Raw genomic sequence first — 18,332 nt, forward strand, 5'->3', positions numbered from 1 at the left:
CACAGAGAAGTTTTCACATCCCTGTTTGGTAAAGTGAATGCCTCCGCATAAGCAGAGTGTGGAAGGGGCTTTGATAACCTTCAAGGTGAAACGCTGTCAGCTCTCACTTTATCCGGGAGTGGATTATCTGGGCTGTGGAGTAATGAGGTCACGTCTTTTCGCCGCACTGCTGGCAAGAGCTTCAAATTTCACACAGGGGTAGCTGCTTACATCAAGCCTACTCTGCTTAATGCTGTTTAAAGCTATCCGTCCTCTCTGTCAGCAAGTTTTCCCAAAACGGAGGATGTGAAATGTGTTCATATAGCCTCATTTGCATTATGTGTGAGGCATTTTCATGGTGTTTGGATTGCCATGTTGGTTGTATTTGATGCAGAAGTGCAAGATGCCAGTAATAGATGTAGTGTTCACAGCACTTGCATGTCCTAGTGCAGCTCTGTAAAGGCAGGCACATCATTGGTTATGAGGAATTGGGAACAGGATTTGGCAGGTGAATAAACCAAAGCTGTATAGCTGTCTTCAGGTGAGTGTCCCAGTGCTCAGCTTGCTGCACTGCTGCAAGTCTAAATCCGGGTACTGCAGCTTTAATGGAGAGCTATTGCATTGATAGTGGCCATGGAAATGAAAGATCCCTAAAACACCCAAGCTGTGGGCATTAAGGCCTATGGGTGGTTAAGTAGATTAGCAAACAAACAAATCCTTTAATGTTCTGGAATGCTTCCCCACCATGTAAATAGGGATTATTCCACCAAACTAGCAAATTCTACCCTTCTACCTAGTAAATTCTACCCTTCAGATAACTATGCTCTTTAATAAGCAGTATTTTAGAAAAAATGAAAATAAAAAAGCTTCTTGAAAAACTGGGTGTGTTTCAAGAAAAGCACAAAAACGTTAAAGAGACACTGTGAATGCTGACGTTACGGCAGTGCTGGCAGTTGCATCCATAGGGTGCTACAACAGAAAGGATTCTACAACAGAAAAAGTTATCCTTAAAATTTGCTTTACAGAGCTCACTACCATTTGATGTACAAACATGTAACATAACATATCTACCACTTTATTCTTCACATTGTGGAAAGCTTGCTTAAACTCTCTGCTTTCTATTGGAAACGTGTAGAAACAACAGATTACTTTGGTCTGATTCCACTTCCAGGCTTTCATCATCTGTAATTTTGGTAAAAAGCTACTTTTGTTAATATCTAATGCATCATAGTAACTGGTTACACTTTTACTACAAAAGGGTGTTTTATTTTCCTGAGGGATGAATAGTAATCAAGGATCAGCTGGTAGTGCCAAGTGCCTTGATAACACAATTGGCTGCATACAGCTTTGTTAAGCCCCTTCTTGCACTTTCTAGAGAGACTTAAAAGATGATGGTAGGAGATCTGTTCTTTTCATACTTAACTGTTGTGGATCTGAATTTTCAAATCATTTTGTCTGCTGGGTGGGAAGGTAGGCATCTGAATCAGAGCATGTGAGGCCCTTACTGATTAAAAATGATGGGGGGGGCAGGGCGGGGGAGGAGGTCGAGAAAATGGTTGAAAATAAACATGTGAGTTAGGAAGATTACCCTGATATTAAACACTGACTGATTTTACTGTGGAAAGGTGGGGGTTGAAAGGGTTGGATGGAGATAGGAAGAAGAAATACAGATTAGAATCAGAGCATGGGCTGATTTGTGTTATTTTGATGCTGATTTCAGTGTGACTGTAAACCGAAGGAGGGCAATAGTCACCCTGGCCCTGTGTTAGGAAGTGTCTCACTGTGAAACACAAAGTGGAATCTGGCTTTGATCTCATTAACTCGATCAGTGCTGGATTAGCAGATGTGTTTCTGGAGCTTGACTCTTTCAGCTACTTAAGGCTTATATAAAGTGGCAGACATTATGATTCCCGTTTTCTTCTTTTGTTGTTTTGTCTTTTTGTTTTTTAATCAGAGACTAAATTCTCACAGGCCAGCCCTGACTTCTGCATTGGGCTTGCTTAGCTGTTCCCCCTATAGCAGAAAAAACACTCCTGCAGTTGCTGTCTTCCGGTAAAAAGAATTGCCTGTCTGCCTGTTTGCTGTGGATGATAGTGCCCTCTCTGAAGTCTTTGGAGGCCAACACCTCCAAAGGTGCAGCAAGCCCCACCAGGGCAGAGAAGTGGCTGCAGATGGCCTGCAGGTGTATTCATGTACCTTTACTATTGGAGCTGACACCAGTCCCCAGACTGCTGATGTCATCCTTAACCTGGAATAATTAAAGAATGAAATAAAACCCCTTTTCAACCAATCTGTACACTATTAGGGCATGCATCATCTGTATCTGTTATGGCTAGAGTGGAAAGAAATTATGGGTTTTCCAGCATTTTTTTCTTCATGGAAATATTTCATTGTCATAAAATTGGCAGGGGTCAGCCCAATTCCAGAAACTTTAAAACAAAAAAGTTAAAGCATAGCTTGTCTTCTGAATTTTTCAGAAATTTTGTACAAAGTAGTGGAAAGAAGAGAGGAATTCCCCCTTTTTCTCAATGAGAAGAGGGGGAAAGGGTGGGAGAGTAAAAAAAATGTAAGCAAAAGTGAGGAGGAAGAGAAATGAGTGGAAGGTGTATGGGGGGGAATTTCCTCCTGTCTTCCAAGTTTGCTCACTGTTTATTTCTAAACTCTATGAGAAAAACAGTGAGATACAGAAGAAGGAAAAAAAACAGTAACATTAACAAGCTCAAAGAGGTTTTATTTTTCTAGAAGTGTTCATAGCCATGAAAAGGATCTTCCACCTTTAACAGACAATTAAGTTTCTTCCTACTGCTTTTCTCGCAAGTCTAGTTAGTCGTCTCCTGAGAGAACCTGATAGAAGATGCCTGGCTTGTGAGAAAGGAAATAATAAGAAGCTGATGACAGTTGTGTGGAGAAAGCTGTACAAAACAGGAGGAGCAGTGGGGGAGAGGTGATGCAAGGCAGAAAGGACAGAAGAGAGTTCTTGGGAGGTTGTTATGTATGAGAATAGTTGAAGAGAATTAGTGAACCCTGCAGAGCAGCGGTCCCTTTGCAAAGGAGAGGAACTGGCTCAGGGCAAAGACGGGTTTACTTGTGGAAGGAGGTTTTTATGAAAAGAAGGTCAGTAGCAGTTTTCTCTCAAAGCATCAAGGTGAGAGAAGCACAGAAAATTGCCAACACAGTGGATAGTTAAAAATTTGGGCCCTGTGAATCAAAGGAATATAATTTGCTTCTCAAAAGCATAACTGGAAGAGTGGGGTCCCTGAACAGGAGAGGGATGGCATCTGTGGGCTGGGCTGATCCCTGCTGTAGAAAGGCCAAGTGACTTCAAGAGAAACCAAAGCAGTATCCAGGGCTATTTCTGTGGACATTAATATGGGCAAGCTCTGTTACCATGCCCAAACAAGCTTTTGACCAGTTGCAACTATAATATCTTTTTTTCCCCTCCCATCTTTCAATGTAGCATCCTCCCTGGGCATGGATATATTGACTATTTCAAATGAATTCAAGGTTATTTTGTGCAAGTTCATCCAGGGAAAATCTTGCACAGCACAATGACAAAATAAGCCTCATGCTAAGCATCAGTTGGAGGAGAAGACTGTCAATAACCTTTAGGCACTTTTTTAAAAGTCATCTTCAAGTATTATACCAACTACAAAATAAAAAGGCCTCAACCCTTTAAAATAAATGACTGTAGTTTAAATTAAAAAAGAAAAGTGTGTTACTGCAGGTACCTATTTTCAAAGTATAAGGTATCTATCTGAAGGGAAAGTGTATGAATGTCAAGAACATTCAACAAAAAACAATTGGTTTTTGCCTTGTGGATCCTTCAGAGCAGAGTGTGCTTGACTAATTGCTTGGGGTGTGTTTTCAAGTGTGTTCATTTAGAAGAGCATCTTGGAGAAGGCTTTGCACAAAGATGTGCTTTACACCTTGAAGCCTATTCTGTCAGGATTGGGCTCACTGTGATCTTTTGAGAATAGTCAGTGATTTTCAATAATATTAGTGCCTTGTAATTTTAAGCTCAATTTATCCTATTGCCTTGTCTTGGGGAACCACAGAAGATGCAACCGTTGAAATGAACTAAAGCTGTCCAGAGCAGGACTATCAAGGTTTTGAGCTCTGCTCTGAAGTGAACAAGGAGCCTATGGAGGCTGAAAGTATGAGCAAAATGTGTTCAAGCTGACTTCTGTAGTGAGGCAAGTTGCGGCACACCGGAGCAGTTCCGGTTATTTTTGTAGTTGTTACATTCAGTCGTCTCTGGATGATAGATTGATCTATCCTCTTTGGACAGGAGGAAGCCTCATAGGCCAAAACCAGAAAAAATTGTTTTATGAACACTGTGAGAGATACAGTTATCTGAGAGCAGCAGGGACTCCACTGCAGTGAAAAGCAGTCACAGCACTAGAAAAACATGAGATCGGAGGTTTTGATCATTGCTCCTTGACAAATACCTCAAAGTGTTTTCTATTTTGCGCAAGCCTCATGTTTGCTCTCCCCATGTTGATCTTCAGCTGTCTGTTTTTCAACTTCCTGGGTAGTTCCTTCCTCAGGTCTTGGTTGGCATGAGTTAAAATATATCCATATGCATGGATACATCTAAAATTAGATTCCCACTGATACCTTGGGCTCCTGAAAGTTGTACTATATTTCCCAGTCATACATGGCATTAAAATTCTTCTTTACTGGATAAAATAAAATGGCCATGTATTACATCTTTCCTTTCTCTGAGACTGTTTTTAAAGTTATTTTATTTTATTCAGGCTACTTTCCCCACATATCTCAAGGCTGCAGTTCTGTAGGAAGGTCTGCAGGCTGGGAGTCAAGAAACTTGAATTACTAGTCTAGTCTGCTATTCTTGTGATGCCTTCGGAAGTTATTTTTCCCCTATGAGACTTTCTCCCTTTTTTTGTAAAGCACTTTGAGATCTCTGATTAGAAAACAGAATATAGTAGTAAAGAAGTTTTATACTGGTTCTAAAGTTCTGTTGTTATATCAATTAAAGGAAAGATTTCCCCTGCCCCCCTCCCCCAGGACTTTGATAGTAGTATATGTGGAAAAAAGTAATGGCTGTTATGACTTGCAAAGACCCTCCAGTTGTAACACATTTGTCCTGTGTTATGTAAGGGCTGGAAACAAAATGTGTATAATAACCTCAGGTTTTTAATCTCTGCAAGACATAATTAACTATTTGAAAGGGTGGTTGGAGGGTTAATCTAGGAAGAATAAACTAGTAGTATAATAACATCTATATTAAAAAACAACAACACAGATTTAACATGTTATATAATCTCTGTTAAACTCACTCTGGGAAATTCTCCAAAAGCTAGTGTCAGTCTGAATTTTGTACAAGTCTGTACATAACCTTTATAGGAATTTGTATGAAGCTGGGTGGGGAAACAGTAAGAGAAAGAGTTAGAACAGAATGTAGTTTGACTGAAGTCTTGCTATGATGAAGCATTAAAAGTAGCAATGGAGGTTTATTCCTTCACAGGTCTTTAAGCAAAATAACCCCCTTTGTGCAAGTGATTTCTAGTACCTCATCCCAGGCAGTGGACTTCTCAATGCAGTCTCACTTTGTTTTTGGCATCAAGTGGCAGTTCGAAAAGCTTCTAGGTGCATTCATCTCATAAGTAATCTCTGCTCTTGAGATAATATGTTAAAAAAATATGCACACTTCTCTCAACTGGTTGCTTCAATATGTCATGGGAACAGTCTAGTGTGTTTATGGCCCTGTCAGTCATATATATGGTACCAATCAGTTTGTGTTTGCTCTGCTGCATTCAGGTACAGCCGTTAATTTAATGACTGCTAGTAACACAGAACATAGACCATACCACAGAGCTATTTCTTTTCCAGGAGTTTAGTCACTGCCCCTTATATACACAGAGGGTATTCACTTATCTCTCCTCGGAGAATAACTTGGAGCAAAGTGAAGTATGGTGTTTAGATACGTGGTGGAAAGGTGCTGAAAATACAGGAATTACTCATACCTATTTTGTGAAATGTGAAAGAAGCACTTAGAACGTTATTGCCAAAGGACAAATCCAGTTTTATTGATCCATTCCTTCTGCTGAGCTTCCATCATCTTTTCTTCTGTCCTTTCCACCTTTCTCTTTTTGTGTCATGATGCTTTTTCTTTCCTGTTCACTCCCAGGAAGGATTGTCTTCCTTCGCACAACTCAGCAGAACTCAGCAGCAACAGAACATAGTGCTGAAAATATTTGTGATGTGGAAGAGATTTGAAAGATGGCATGTTTCTTCAAACAAATTTGTAACACAGTAAAATCCTGAAGCTTTTACTGAGGCAAAATTTCCAGTAGAGTCAGTGGGTCATCTGTGTGATAGCGAACTGGATGAGGATTTCAGGATTTGGCTTTTCTGCTTTTATTTGCTTGTAATCCAGGCCACTCTTCTGATAAATGATGAAGTTCTCTTCAGGGAAAGTAAATTATGAAAAAATTTATTGCAAAAAGGCATATTATTTTACACTTAGACTTGCAAAATCAGGCATGATCCAACTTCCACTGAAAACAATGAGTGGGTATTGAATATTGTAGGAATTTACTCATACTGTAAAACACTTCATGAAGGCTTCTCTTTTGTTTTCTTCAAAGTTTCATTTTTTGGTAATGATCTTTGTCAGGAAATCACTTGGGAGCCAAATAAAACAATGAACTGATCATGTAAGCACTGAATGTTAATGAAGTTTCCTGAACTGTGGGTCTTGCTTCATATTATGGGCCTGTTTCAAGATCCAGTACACTAGCTTTGAATTTCCAGCAGTGCCAGTAGCATTTAAATAGGGTCCTAAATTGATATCCATGAATTTTACTCTTTAGTGAGGCTACACAACTATTTTTTACCAAGATTAGAAATGTATTTTGAAGTCTACAGCACTGGGAACTCTACTATCTTTTTTCCTAGAGCTTGAAAGAGCAGTACAAAATATGGACTCTCTTTTGGAAGCATTGCATATGCAATCTTGTCAAGGATGAGGAAAAAAAAACATACAGTCCAAATGTTGACCGGAGTTTGCTGCTTGAAGGCCTTGCTCTGGATCCTGTTCTTCAACCTACCTTTAAAATACAATTTTCTTGATAGTTTTAAACTGACATTTGTATGCCCCTCCTTCATAACACTTTGGTTTCACTTGAAATCAAGTGATCTCTCATGACACACAGTAAGACAGTCTTGAAGTTTTTTTCTTTTAGTTCAAAGGCTAAGTATATAACAGAGCCAGTGGACCAACAGTGTTATGTCTAACTACCTGTAATATCAACAGTTTAGCTTTTCCACAAAGAACAAAGTTGAAATAAATAGAAAGACAGTGTCTTTCACATTCACTTTGTATCTTTGTAGGTACCAACTAGTATACATACTGGTATCCAAGTAACGAACACTACTGGTAAAGTTGCATGTATTTTAGAAAAAAATGTACCCTTAAAAGCCCTCAGCATCAGTTTATGGTGAACCTACAAATGCACTTGAGATTAAATAAGCTTTTTTTGATATATCTTTGTTTCCAAGTCTGGTGTCTAGTCTGCCTTCCCAATCCTACTCAAAACTGAAAAAACAGCTTTCATGTGTTCTTTTTTGGGTTTTCATGCTCTAGTTTGAGTGTTGTTCCTTTGATAGGACGGGAGCATCATATCCAGTGTTCAGTATAACAGGTTGTTCTTTTTCCCCATGAGTGAATTTTTTTTTGCATGCTTTTTATATACTTGAAGATTTCTCCAGCATTTGTTATGAGTACCAATTTTTAACCGGATTTGTACCAAAGACTATTGCCAATGTATTAAGAGCTGGTAGAATAACCTACTCAGACATTGTTATCAGCTCTTTGGAAGTAAATTGTAATTTGTTTTTAAAAACTCACTGTCATTTAACTTCCACCTCCACTTCAGAGATTTCTGTGCTTCTTGGCTCTGTCATGTTCTCAATGTCTCCTCACTGATATATCTGACTGATCTTTCTGTTTTACTTGTCGCTCGTGGATGTGCAGTCTCCTACATGCCTTCTGTGTGCAGGTTTGCTAGCTACGTAACAAGTAACCTGACTGGCTCTCCTGACGTGGTTCTTCCTTTCTAGCTCTTTTTTCTTTGCCCCCACCCCCCGGGGGTGGGGGTGGAAGAGATTTTCTGGCAAGATTGAAAGTCTTCATGATAACTAATTTGTTTCTTTTATACACCGAAAGGATCGGCACTTTCTACTAGTTTCCAATTACTGTGGGTATGAGATGGCTTAAGATTCAATTTTGTTAACCGTTTCAGTGTCTAGTTAAAACTCTAAGATTATTTTTAATATTGAATATTTGCTATGTTTTAATAGGAAACTCATAAGAGTTCTATTTTTCCCCTTTTTTTGGAAAAGCTTCCACTTTTTGCATCTATCTTTCACTAGAGTTTTCTTTTGTATTATGTATTGCTGTAACTGGTAAATGGAAAGTGTTATCACTAATTTAATGTGATCGGAATTGGTAATTGCCATAGAATTCATTTAACATCTAGATACTGTTTAGTGCTTGGGTGGTATGTTTCAGTAATACTGCTAAGAATAAAAGAAAATGTTCTCAAGATCTGCACGGGGCGGGGGGGGGGGGTAGATGATAGGAATTTTCCCTTCCTGCCTTAGAAAGAACTTTTTGAGCAATTGATTCTTTCTTTTTTTTTTTTTTTTAATTTGTTTGTTTGTTTCCTAAGAAGTGCTGAGCACTTTTCATTTAAAGCAACTGACAACCTGGAAAATCAAGTCTACAGGAACTAATGAGTCTACAAGAGTGTTTGCAATTGACTCAAGGTTTTTTCATGTGGCGAGTTTAAAAAGGGACAGTAAATAGCTTTAAAAAGTAATTGCTGACAGCATTCCAGCTCCAAAATCATTGTTTTCTGTTTACTTTCCATGTTTCACACCATTTGCGTAATAAAATGAGTAGCACAGACTTTTGAGAGTCCTTATGAACAACCAGTACAATACCTGCCTCAAAAACTCAGCATATGCTAGCACTATACTGAAAACCATATTTTACCTGCATAAGAATATCATAGGCTTCTGTTTAAATTTTCTAGAGAAGAGGCACTGGGAGAAGAGTTAGAAAAGTAGTATTAGTTAGCTATAAGAGCAGAGTAGAGTTCAAGTTCAAATAGATCAATGTTTAAAGTTTTGATAATTACCCTCTACAAAGTTGAAATCCAGTCTTGGTGACAAAAGAGCTATTTCACTATTTTAAGAGGTATGGACATAAATAAAAATTGAGCAGTTGATCTGAATATCTGCTCGAGCTGAAGAAGAACTTTATAACTACTCTTAGGTCTCTGTCTAGTCTTCTGTGTATAGAAGATAAGACCCCACTAGGGAACTGCTGCCTTCCTCTAAGGCAGCAGATGTTAGGTTCAACTCCACTCTCTCTTTCTGGTTTAGCTTTGCATTTAAATGTGTTTGCTGAAAAGCAGTAGAAACACAAACAGTAAGAATGCTCAATAAGGCACTGCATTTTATATTTTTCATTCTTTACATTGGATGAGGCTCTGAATCATTTGACTAGGCACACATTAGATTTGTCTACTTATACAGATGCTTCTTTTAGGCCAGATTACATCACTGTAAATCTATGCAAACAGCACAGTGCAGTATCATCCTCAAAAATACTACAGTATTATGGTAATGGTCCAAAAAACACCCCACCTTAAAGTAGTGTTAGCACAGTGTTTTAGCATGTTAGTTAGGGTACTACTTAAGGGGGAAAATCAATTATCTGCATACCTTTTATAATTACTTAGCTTCAGTTTCCTGAACTGGGGAAGCAGTATACACAAGATCCTAATTAGGCTTTGAGATAATTTAAACAGAGTACGTTTCAAAGGTAGATATGACCTTATGCATTGAAGTTCCTTGGCTTCTCAGTAATAGCGTGTTTAATGGATCAGAGAAAAAAACAAGTATCACTCTAGTGGTTTCAAAATACAGAGTTACTGAGGTAGTCTAAAAGAAGGAAGCTTCCCCCCCCACACTTTTTGGTGTCATAACATACACGTGTTAGTGTGTGTTTGTACATGTTCATCTGGGTGACAGCCAGGAGGAGAGGCAGTGCGAGCTTCTGCATCAGCTTGTGTTGAATTAGAGCAGTGCAGTTCCTGCTTTACCTATAGCCTGTCTCTGACCCTGATGGAAACAAGGGATTTTTTTTCATCAATAACTTGACAGTATCTGCATTGTCATGTGGGTTTTATGTTCTTTATTATCAAGGATTTTCACAATCATTTTAGGTGAGAGAAGTCTGACCTTTTCAAACCAAAAGCTTTTGAGTGATAATATCTTTTATATATATAATATAAATAATATATCTTTTACATGTGTGTGTGTGTGTGTGTGTGTGTGTGTGTGTGTGTATATTATACAGAAACAGATATATAGTTAGAGCAAATACACACCCTATCCTCAAAGTCCAGGAGTCCCCTGACTTCAGTAATCTCAGATGAAAGCAAGGTTTTGATTTCTCTAGGAACAGAATTCAGCCCTTCATACTGAATATTCTTTGTCAGATAGTTGTTGTCATAGAACAAACCTTCAAGATGTGACTAGCAAGCTCTCATAGTGTTACTGAAAGCACAGTACACCAAACCACATCAAACACGAAAGCGATATCTTGGCACTTAATACTTGAATTGTCAAGTGCAAAATATGATGTTTCAGAGAATTAAGACCTTGAAGATGAAAGAAGAAAAAAATACAGATTAATAGCAAAATGACCTTGTGTCATTCTCTTATTGGGATGCAGCAAACTGCCAGTGACTTGTAGTCTTTTTAGAGTTTTGGTGAGAGATCTTTTTCATGTCTTTTTCATCCATAAAAAGTAAAAAGAAAGGTTGTTTTGCCATGAGAAATCAATATTCCTGAATAATTATTTATTGAAGAGGAAGAATTTGCAGCTAGAAATGCCTGCATCTCTGCCCTTATGGACATCCTATGGAGTGTCCATTTTCCTGTGGCCGTATTCTGGCCCCATGTCAATGACAAAGTCTTATCTATCTGAGAGTCGGGTCTCTATATACGCATTTCCCTATGCATCATTTGGTATCATACATCTGTAGTAAAATGAAGAGGAAGAAGTTTCGGATTAAAAAAAAAATGCATCTCTCAGTGCAAACTTCTTTTAAAGGGATCAAGGTCATGGAAAAACTTTCTCTCTGCTTGCAGTCCAGGGAATCAAGGCTGTCTGTTAAAATCTCAGTGAAACTCCTTTCAGTTGGTAAATGAGAAGCAAAAAGTGGCATGGGCGGAAGTTACAGCTTCTCTACAGTAGCTGTTACAGCTGTGGAGGGAATCTAAACTTAGTTGTTGACACACCGTTCTCCAGAACAACGAAAGAGACTGTGTCCATTAGGCCAACCCCATCAATTCTTGCTAACAGCAGTCTCAGGTTTCCATGTATATTTTCAAATCAAATTAGAAACGCTGCTCCTGAGACCTCCTTCAACTGACAGTGACAGATTGCACAACCTGAGAAATAGTAGGCATTCCTACAGATGTACTAATACCTGAGTCTCTACTAGTGGTTAGATAATAAAAACATACACAGAACAATGTATTTAAATTAGCACAGAGCTTTCCCTCTTCCTCTGATAATGCAGCCCACACCCGGGGAGTGGCCACTTCTCAAACAGAAATGGGAAAGGTTTGTTCCTCGGTTGTTTTTGAAGTGCCATGCTATTATTCAGTCATGGTGGATTTCCTCTGGCTAGTTTTTTATCAGCTATAATTAAAACAGCCACCTCCTTTCACGCAGCTCTCAGCACATACTTACACAGCTAATTCTACAGTACTTAATCCCACTATGAGAATCTTTGTAGCTCTACTTGTTTGTTACCTAACTCAGCTGTAGAAGAAAGCAAGAGAAAATGAAAAACAGGCTTACTGGCCTTAAAAAATGAGAACTGGCTTAAACTCATACAATTGCAGAAAGTAAATTACCCAGCTCTGCTTCACGCACTGAATCAGTATAACATTCACATTAATATCGTGATTTTCCTAGTTCAACTGCATGCTAAAAATGCAGCAGAATAAATCAGGGGAGAGTGGGATTTGATGCCATGATCCAGGGGTCCAGCACCTTTGAAAAATACAATTCATATTTGATAAAGGATCTGCATGTAAGGAGAGAAAAGAGAACTGCTCCACTGTGTGTGATCTTGTTTTGTGTCTCTGACATATTAATGGGCTTTCCTGTCTAAGGGCTCAAATATATTGCTTCCTTCTTGGGAGCTGGGGCTTGCTTAGCCATCTGATCTCATGTGTGGACTAGCCAGCTGGTAAAAACATATTACAAAATGTTGAACATTCAGTCAAATATCAGGTCTTCAGATAAGAGGTAGGTCGAAGAAGACATCCAATTACTCTCCTAATTGTCTGATAATTTTATAATGTGGCTTTGCAGTGATGTGGTCTTTTTGCTATCATCTCTGGCACTGTCTCATTAATAATAGTTATATTTAGCATCACACAATGCTTTTAATGTCTCTGCATTCTTCTCCAAAGGTCTTTACTACTCACAGGTATACCCTAAAATAGGAAAGAAACACCTTTTTCTCCTTACATCCTGTCACAACTGTATATAGAAAATCAAGACCGAATTGTTGGAGGGACAGTCTGTTTTTAAAATTGTACATAAATAAATAAAAATCTTGCTCTACCATTGCTAATTCTTTATACTATTTGAGACAAATACTCAGTTTGAGTTTATGTTAGTTCTTTAATGAAGTTGTCTTAGATGATAAAGTATGTCTGCCCTATGCACAGAAATGTGCACAGGTACTATTATGCTGAGAATCTTACAAAATAGTAAGTAAGAAAGAACAGCTTTTACTCTTAGCCCTATTCTTAGCTCCATAGTGCCTGTTTCCTTCTCCTTAGTGACTTTAAAACTACGATCACGTATTTGTAACAATGTAGTTCAACACAGGAGTATCCTCATATAGGTGAAAATTAAAATGGACCAGAGGCTGGTCTACTTTTTGTGCAAGGAACCATGTCTTCATAGATTGCTTAGTGCTAAGACAGGAAAAAGAAAAGTTGCAGATAATTTAGTTCACAATAGATACGAATAAATGATTGTTTGTATTAAGCAATAAGTTTTCATTTTCACAATGTTTTTATACGGGTAGATGAAGCAATATTTATTAGCTAGTTTGCTAACAGTTAAAAATGAATACAAAGTAAGGAAGACATCATCAGTAGCTTAGCAGAGCAGCTAAATGTGAAATCTTAAGAGACAATTCAATGAGGAAGAAATAAACTTTATCAGAACGCAAATAACTGTGGATATCTGAAGGGAAAAAGTGAATGTATCAGTTGCCTAACAATGACCAGACACGCTGTGGCCTGCACTTAGAAGAGCGAACAGTTCTGCTTCTTGTAGGTGTCTTTGCTGATAGGTTGTCTTTCCTACAGAATGAGGTGTGATACAGAAATACAGCTTTTCTTCAAAGCAATTTATATTCATTTAGATTTTGACAACAACAGTCTGTTGCTATTCTTCATAGCAAAAGCAAGATACCATTAAAAACTTGGGAAGGCCAAAAAACCATAGAGATTCTACCTAAGTTACAGCCTACCTCAGTGTTTCTTGCTAATTCCTATGTAGAAAATTTAATTTTCAGTGATTTAGAAATAGCTGACATGAACACAGAATGCTGTATCTCCGACATGCTTAAGAGGACTATCCAAGGAAAACACTGGTTTCTGAGGTTTGGTGCAAAAGACGGGGAAGGGAAACGTTCCCAAACTTTGAACTTATTGTACAAACCTTTGAATTTCATTTCTTCTTAATTTGTGTTAAATTTGGGCATGGACCAAAACCCTAGCTCTGTAACACTTCCCCCTGTACTTTGATTTAACGTTCAAATGTTCATGGAGCAGGTTCACATCAAGGTTTGTCTCTTTGTTCTCGGAGGTTTGCTTGGCTGCTTCCTTTTACTCTCTCTTGTGCCTCTAAGAAAAACTGATCTTATCTTCTAAAGAGAAAGTCAAGATTGCATTTGCAACGGAGAATTTCCTGTGTGCCTATCCCTGGCCTGTGCACTGACAACAAGAGGTAGCTGTACATGGCTGCGTTTCTTCACAGAGTTTCAAGAATACTCTTTGCACAGAAGCTGAAGAAATCCCCAGCTACTGTAGGTCCCTTTGATCTCAGATAAAGGTCAACCTGTCTACCAGAGAGTGTGACTGGAAACATTACCTCACATCATCCTTCATTCTCTCTTACTTGCCCCAAAATGATTCAGTATATCTTTCAGGGTATGCCTTCCCCACAGTGTATATGTATGTGGTATACAACCATATATACACTGTGGGGAAGGCATATCCAGCTCTTTCGAATAGCTTTATTTCATCTCATGCCTCAACAGCTTAAACCAAAACTGCCAAGATTTTTAATGAGTTGATAAGAAAGTCCACAATACTTATAATTAGAGCAACGTTTAAGAGCTATACACACAGACACACACAAACATATATATATATATGTAAAAAAAAAACCCTACCGGTGTTAAAAATGCACAATAATACTGGTCTTATTCCAACAAACACATATTACTCCCAGCATTTCATTTCTGAGGCTCTCTGAGCAAGTGTGGGTCCTGAGCCTCCAAACACTAAAACCTGCGAAGTCCCACCTTGCACGAAATCAAAATTTCTCACATGCACACATTTGAGGAGCTGCAGATTCCATCTGATTCCCGCAACAGCCACCTTCATAAGTTTATCACTGCATAGCGTAGGACAAATACATGACCTACCCTTTCTGCAGGTAAGAAGACTGGCATGGAAATTCTGTTTATACTTGTATCTATTTATAAGTGCTAATGTGCTTTCTCTTAGTGCTTTGAAATCCTTGTATAGCTTAAAAGTGTTGTTACAGCTGTGAAGATTGGTTGTTAACTGACAAATAACTTGCGCAAAGGTAAACACTTTCTCTGCTGAGTTTCCTCAGAGCCATGTTGGCTCAAGATAGTTATCACCAGGAAAGATGAGTGATGGGAACAGTAAATATCAAATTTTTCAAGTATAGGCTATTTGTCACCTGTTTTGTCTGAAATGATACTGTGTGTTGATAGATAGGATAGTTTCCACTTTTCACAGGCTAAGGCATCTTGCACTGCTTAGCAAATGAGTGCCAGTGTCTGCAACTGAGTAGGTGCCCCTGTAGTGGGTTGTATGCTGTGCCTTGGCATAGGAGACACCGCTTAGTGGAAAATACGGTGGTGTTCCCAGGGGGAGTGCCACATGGAAGCACTGTTACCCATTGCTGTTAGAGGCAGGATCACCATGTATTCAATGCATCTTCACAGAAGTGCAGTTTGCTACCTACACAGGCCACTCAAGTGACCTGGAGATGAAAGTTGCTTCTGGAGGTAAGGGTGCAAATTAGAAAAAACCCATAGACTGCTGTAATTCTGTACAATGTGTGTTTTGGCACTCTTAAGCTTGCACAAGGGAGAAGTAGCATAAGACTGCAGAAGGTGCAGATTATCTCCAGTATACAATCCCCAAAGTAAAAGGGGGAAGGGGGACTGTGAACTGCGAACTGAACTGTGACTATCAGCCATCATTCAGTCTCTTGAACCTAGCTCTGGGAGGTTCTTCACAAAGGTTTAACTTTGGGGATAGAAGGCTGGTCTCTCTTGACTTCCTTCATCATCAGTGGGATCCAGAGTTTCACCTCTTCTTTTTATAACAGAAGCTTCTCATTGCTATCATTTCCAAGAAAATCTAATATGATGACTTGCATGAGGTGCAGGCGTGCTTGCCTGAGTCTGTGGAGAGCCTTCTGATATAGCTGTAGGGTTTTGCCTTACTTATTTCAGTGAAGCGTTAATTCTGGTGCCAAGTGATAATAAACTGCTGCCAGTATTCTTGATTATTTTACTGACCCATTTAAGCCTGTCTTTGTGTATATAAAATCAAGCTGTTATGCTTGGCATATTTTTAAGGTAGTACCTGCTTCAGAGATGAAAAGAAAAGGTGTTAAGCAATGTCCTTACAGAACTATCATAGGCAAAATAGATACTGACTTCTGTGAGAAGACAGTCAGTTGCTAAATGTGAATATACTCAGCAATACAGCAGGGCCCCACTAGCCTGAATGGCTTTCTTACCTAAAATTTACCTGCTACTGGCTCTGACACTTCTGTTCTTAATGTTGCTGCAAGAATTATTGTATGTAGCACACCTACTTAAATGTTGCTTCTTTCGTTTTGTGTTCCTTCAAACTAGAGTTTTTTTTCTGAAAGAACTCTAAAATGTAGCTGGAGAAGATAGAGTTGCACTGGTAAGCACTGCTCTTCAGCATTAGGAATTTTTGTTAATCTGAGTGGTGAAAGTTTCCAAAATATTTAGAAAGGCTTCACTGAAAATGTTTTTGTGCCTTCTGCTTGCAGTGTTTCTGAGAATACTTTTCGTAAGCAACATTTTCTAATTCCCTTAGCAATATTAATGATGAATTGGGATATTTTTATGACCATGCCAAAGATTTTTATGCTGATGTTTGTCACTTGAGCCTCTGTAATTGGAAGACGGTATTTATGGTTTGTCTATATCAGCAGTCTGTTAATTAAAACTTAGAAATGTTAGTGATATCCATGATATAACAGTTAATGCATAATGATTTTATTTCATGGAGAAATGTATGGCTGAGATCAATTTTTTTGTAATGACAGAAATAAAAAAAAAGTTTGTTTATTTTCTTACCAATCCTGCTAAGGATTAATGAAAAAAAATACATCAGTGAGTGTGATCTGGGTGGACAGAATATGTTACAGAAAAATACTTTTGTACTGGTATTTTCTTGTTTGTACAAGTTATTTGTTTTTGGACGAATGTTCCTGCTATGCAATTTCAGGTATTCTTAATATATATATTTTTGGGGGGAGGGAAGATGTAAGAATATTATTTTCCTAAAAAAGACTTGAAAAAGCCAGTTAGAATGTTTCAGATAAACTTGGGACTTCAGGGATGTTTAGCCAACTACTAGAAATCTTAAGTGTTCCAGTTCATTACATGTTGTTATGACATAATTCTCAAAATGTTGATTTCTTTTTTATATAATTTTCCATGTTCTTTTAGTTGCCTTTTAAAATGCTTTAGTCACTCAAAAAAAAAAAAAAAAGAGTAGAGATAATATTTAGCCACAAAAATAATGGCTTTGAAAACATTACTATGCTTTCTTCAGCATCATTACAGAAATGCACTGATGAAATTGTGATGGAACCTTGTGGATCCCCATCTGGTAAGGCAGTATGAAAAGATAACAGGGTAAGTTGTAATCATCTCTCTGTGCTTCAATACTCATCTATAACATAGTAGGAAGAGCACTTTCCTATCTAATGGCAGGATTATGAGGATAAATGCTTTGTGAAGTCCTCAGCTATTCCTTTCATAGGTTGAAAGAAGCAAAAAAATTTATGAATATAAACTAATAGCTATTACATCTGACTATACCCTGCCTGAAAGACGATGAAGTTAAAACACACACAAATACCTCCCTGTAACATTACCAGAGGAGCACGGTAGGACTTTAGCCCCACCAATACAATCTTCTGACAACTAGTATCTAGAAATAAATGCATTCTTTCTACATTTGCCTGTGCAATGTCGTATTCTGTCATTCATGCAGATGGGGCCTACTGTCCTTAAGAAAGGGATGCGTGTGTGTGTGTGCGTGCGTGCGTGCGTGCGCATGGACGTGTGCAGGGATCTCTCTAAAATGGTTAAGTTGCATTAGAGGAAAACATCGTTTCTGAAACTGTAAAATCTTTATAAAAGATGTTGCTGTATGTTTCAGTCAAAAACGAAATGTCTCATTGAATCCCTTTCCATGGGGTCTGTATTTACAACTTCTAATCTTGTCCCTGCACAGCATTTGAAGGTTGATCGAAAGAAATAATCTCTCTTTACTGGGCCTGCAGTTTTTCAGACCGACATTTAGCGTGTCCCCCAAATTGCTCCAGAGCACTGGGGAAGACCGCTTGTCCCCAGGCCCGGGCCACGCTCTCGGGCAGGACGTGTGGAGACCCGCTCTTCTGCGCTCCCCCTGCTGGCCGGGAGCGGCGGGGCGCTGGCGGCTGCGGGGCTGCAGGTGGGGCGCCCCGGCGGCGCGGGGCAGGTGGAGGGCCGAGCTGTGACAGGCCGCCGGCGGGGGGCACCGGCACGTGAAAAACGGCAGCGGCGACCAGGCAGGAGTTCACCTTATCCGTGAGAAAGGTAGGAGGCATTTCGAAGACACGTCATAAACTTTTCCTGCAGCCGCGCTCCCGGGCTAGGGACACGAGTCCCATTTTGAGCACGTGCCTCCGGAGGCGGGTGCCG

General features: G+C 39.0%; 1 protein-coding gene across 1 annotated transcript in view; it reads left to right on the plus strand.

Annotated features, from left to right (window-relative positions):
- SPATA5 (spermatogenesis associated 5) overlaps positions 1 to 17,258 on the plus strand; it is a 227,248-nt gene extending 209,990 nt beyond the window's left edge. Inside the window, exon 15 of the mRNA XM_026081410.1 lies at positions 17,197 to 17,258. Coding sequence (XP_025937195.1) covers positions 17,197 to 17,229 — 33 coding nt within the window. The 3' untranslated portion in view covers positions 17,230 to 17,258. The remainder of the gene's footprint in view (positions 1 to 17,196) is intronic.
- The last annotated feature ends 1,074 nt before the right edge of the window (positions 17,259 to 18,332 follow it).

Source organism: Apteryx rowi, unplaced genomic scaffold (genome assembly GCF_003343035.1).
Source record: "Apteryx rowi isolate R43461 unplaced genomic scaffold, aptRow1 scaffold_55, whole genome shotgun sequence".
Lineage (NCBI taxonomy): Eukaryota > Metazoa > Chordata > Aves > Apterygiformes > Apterygidae > Apteryx > Apteryx rowi.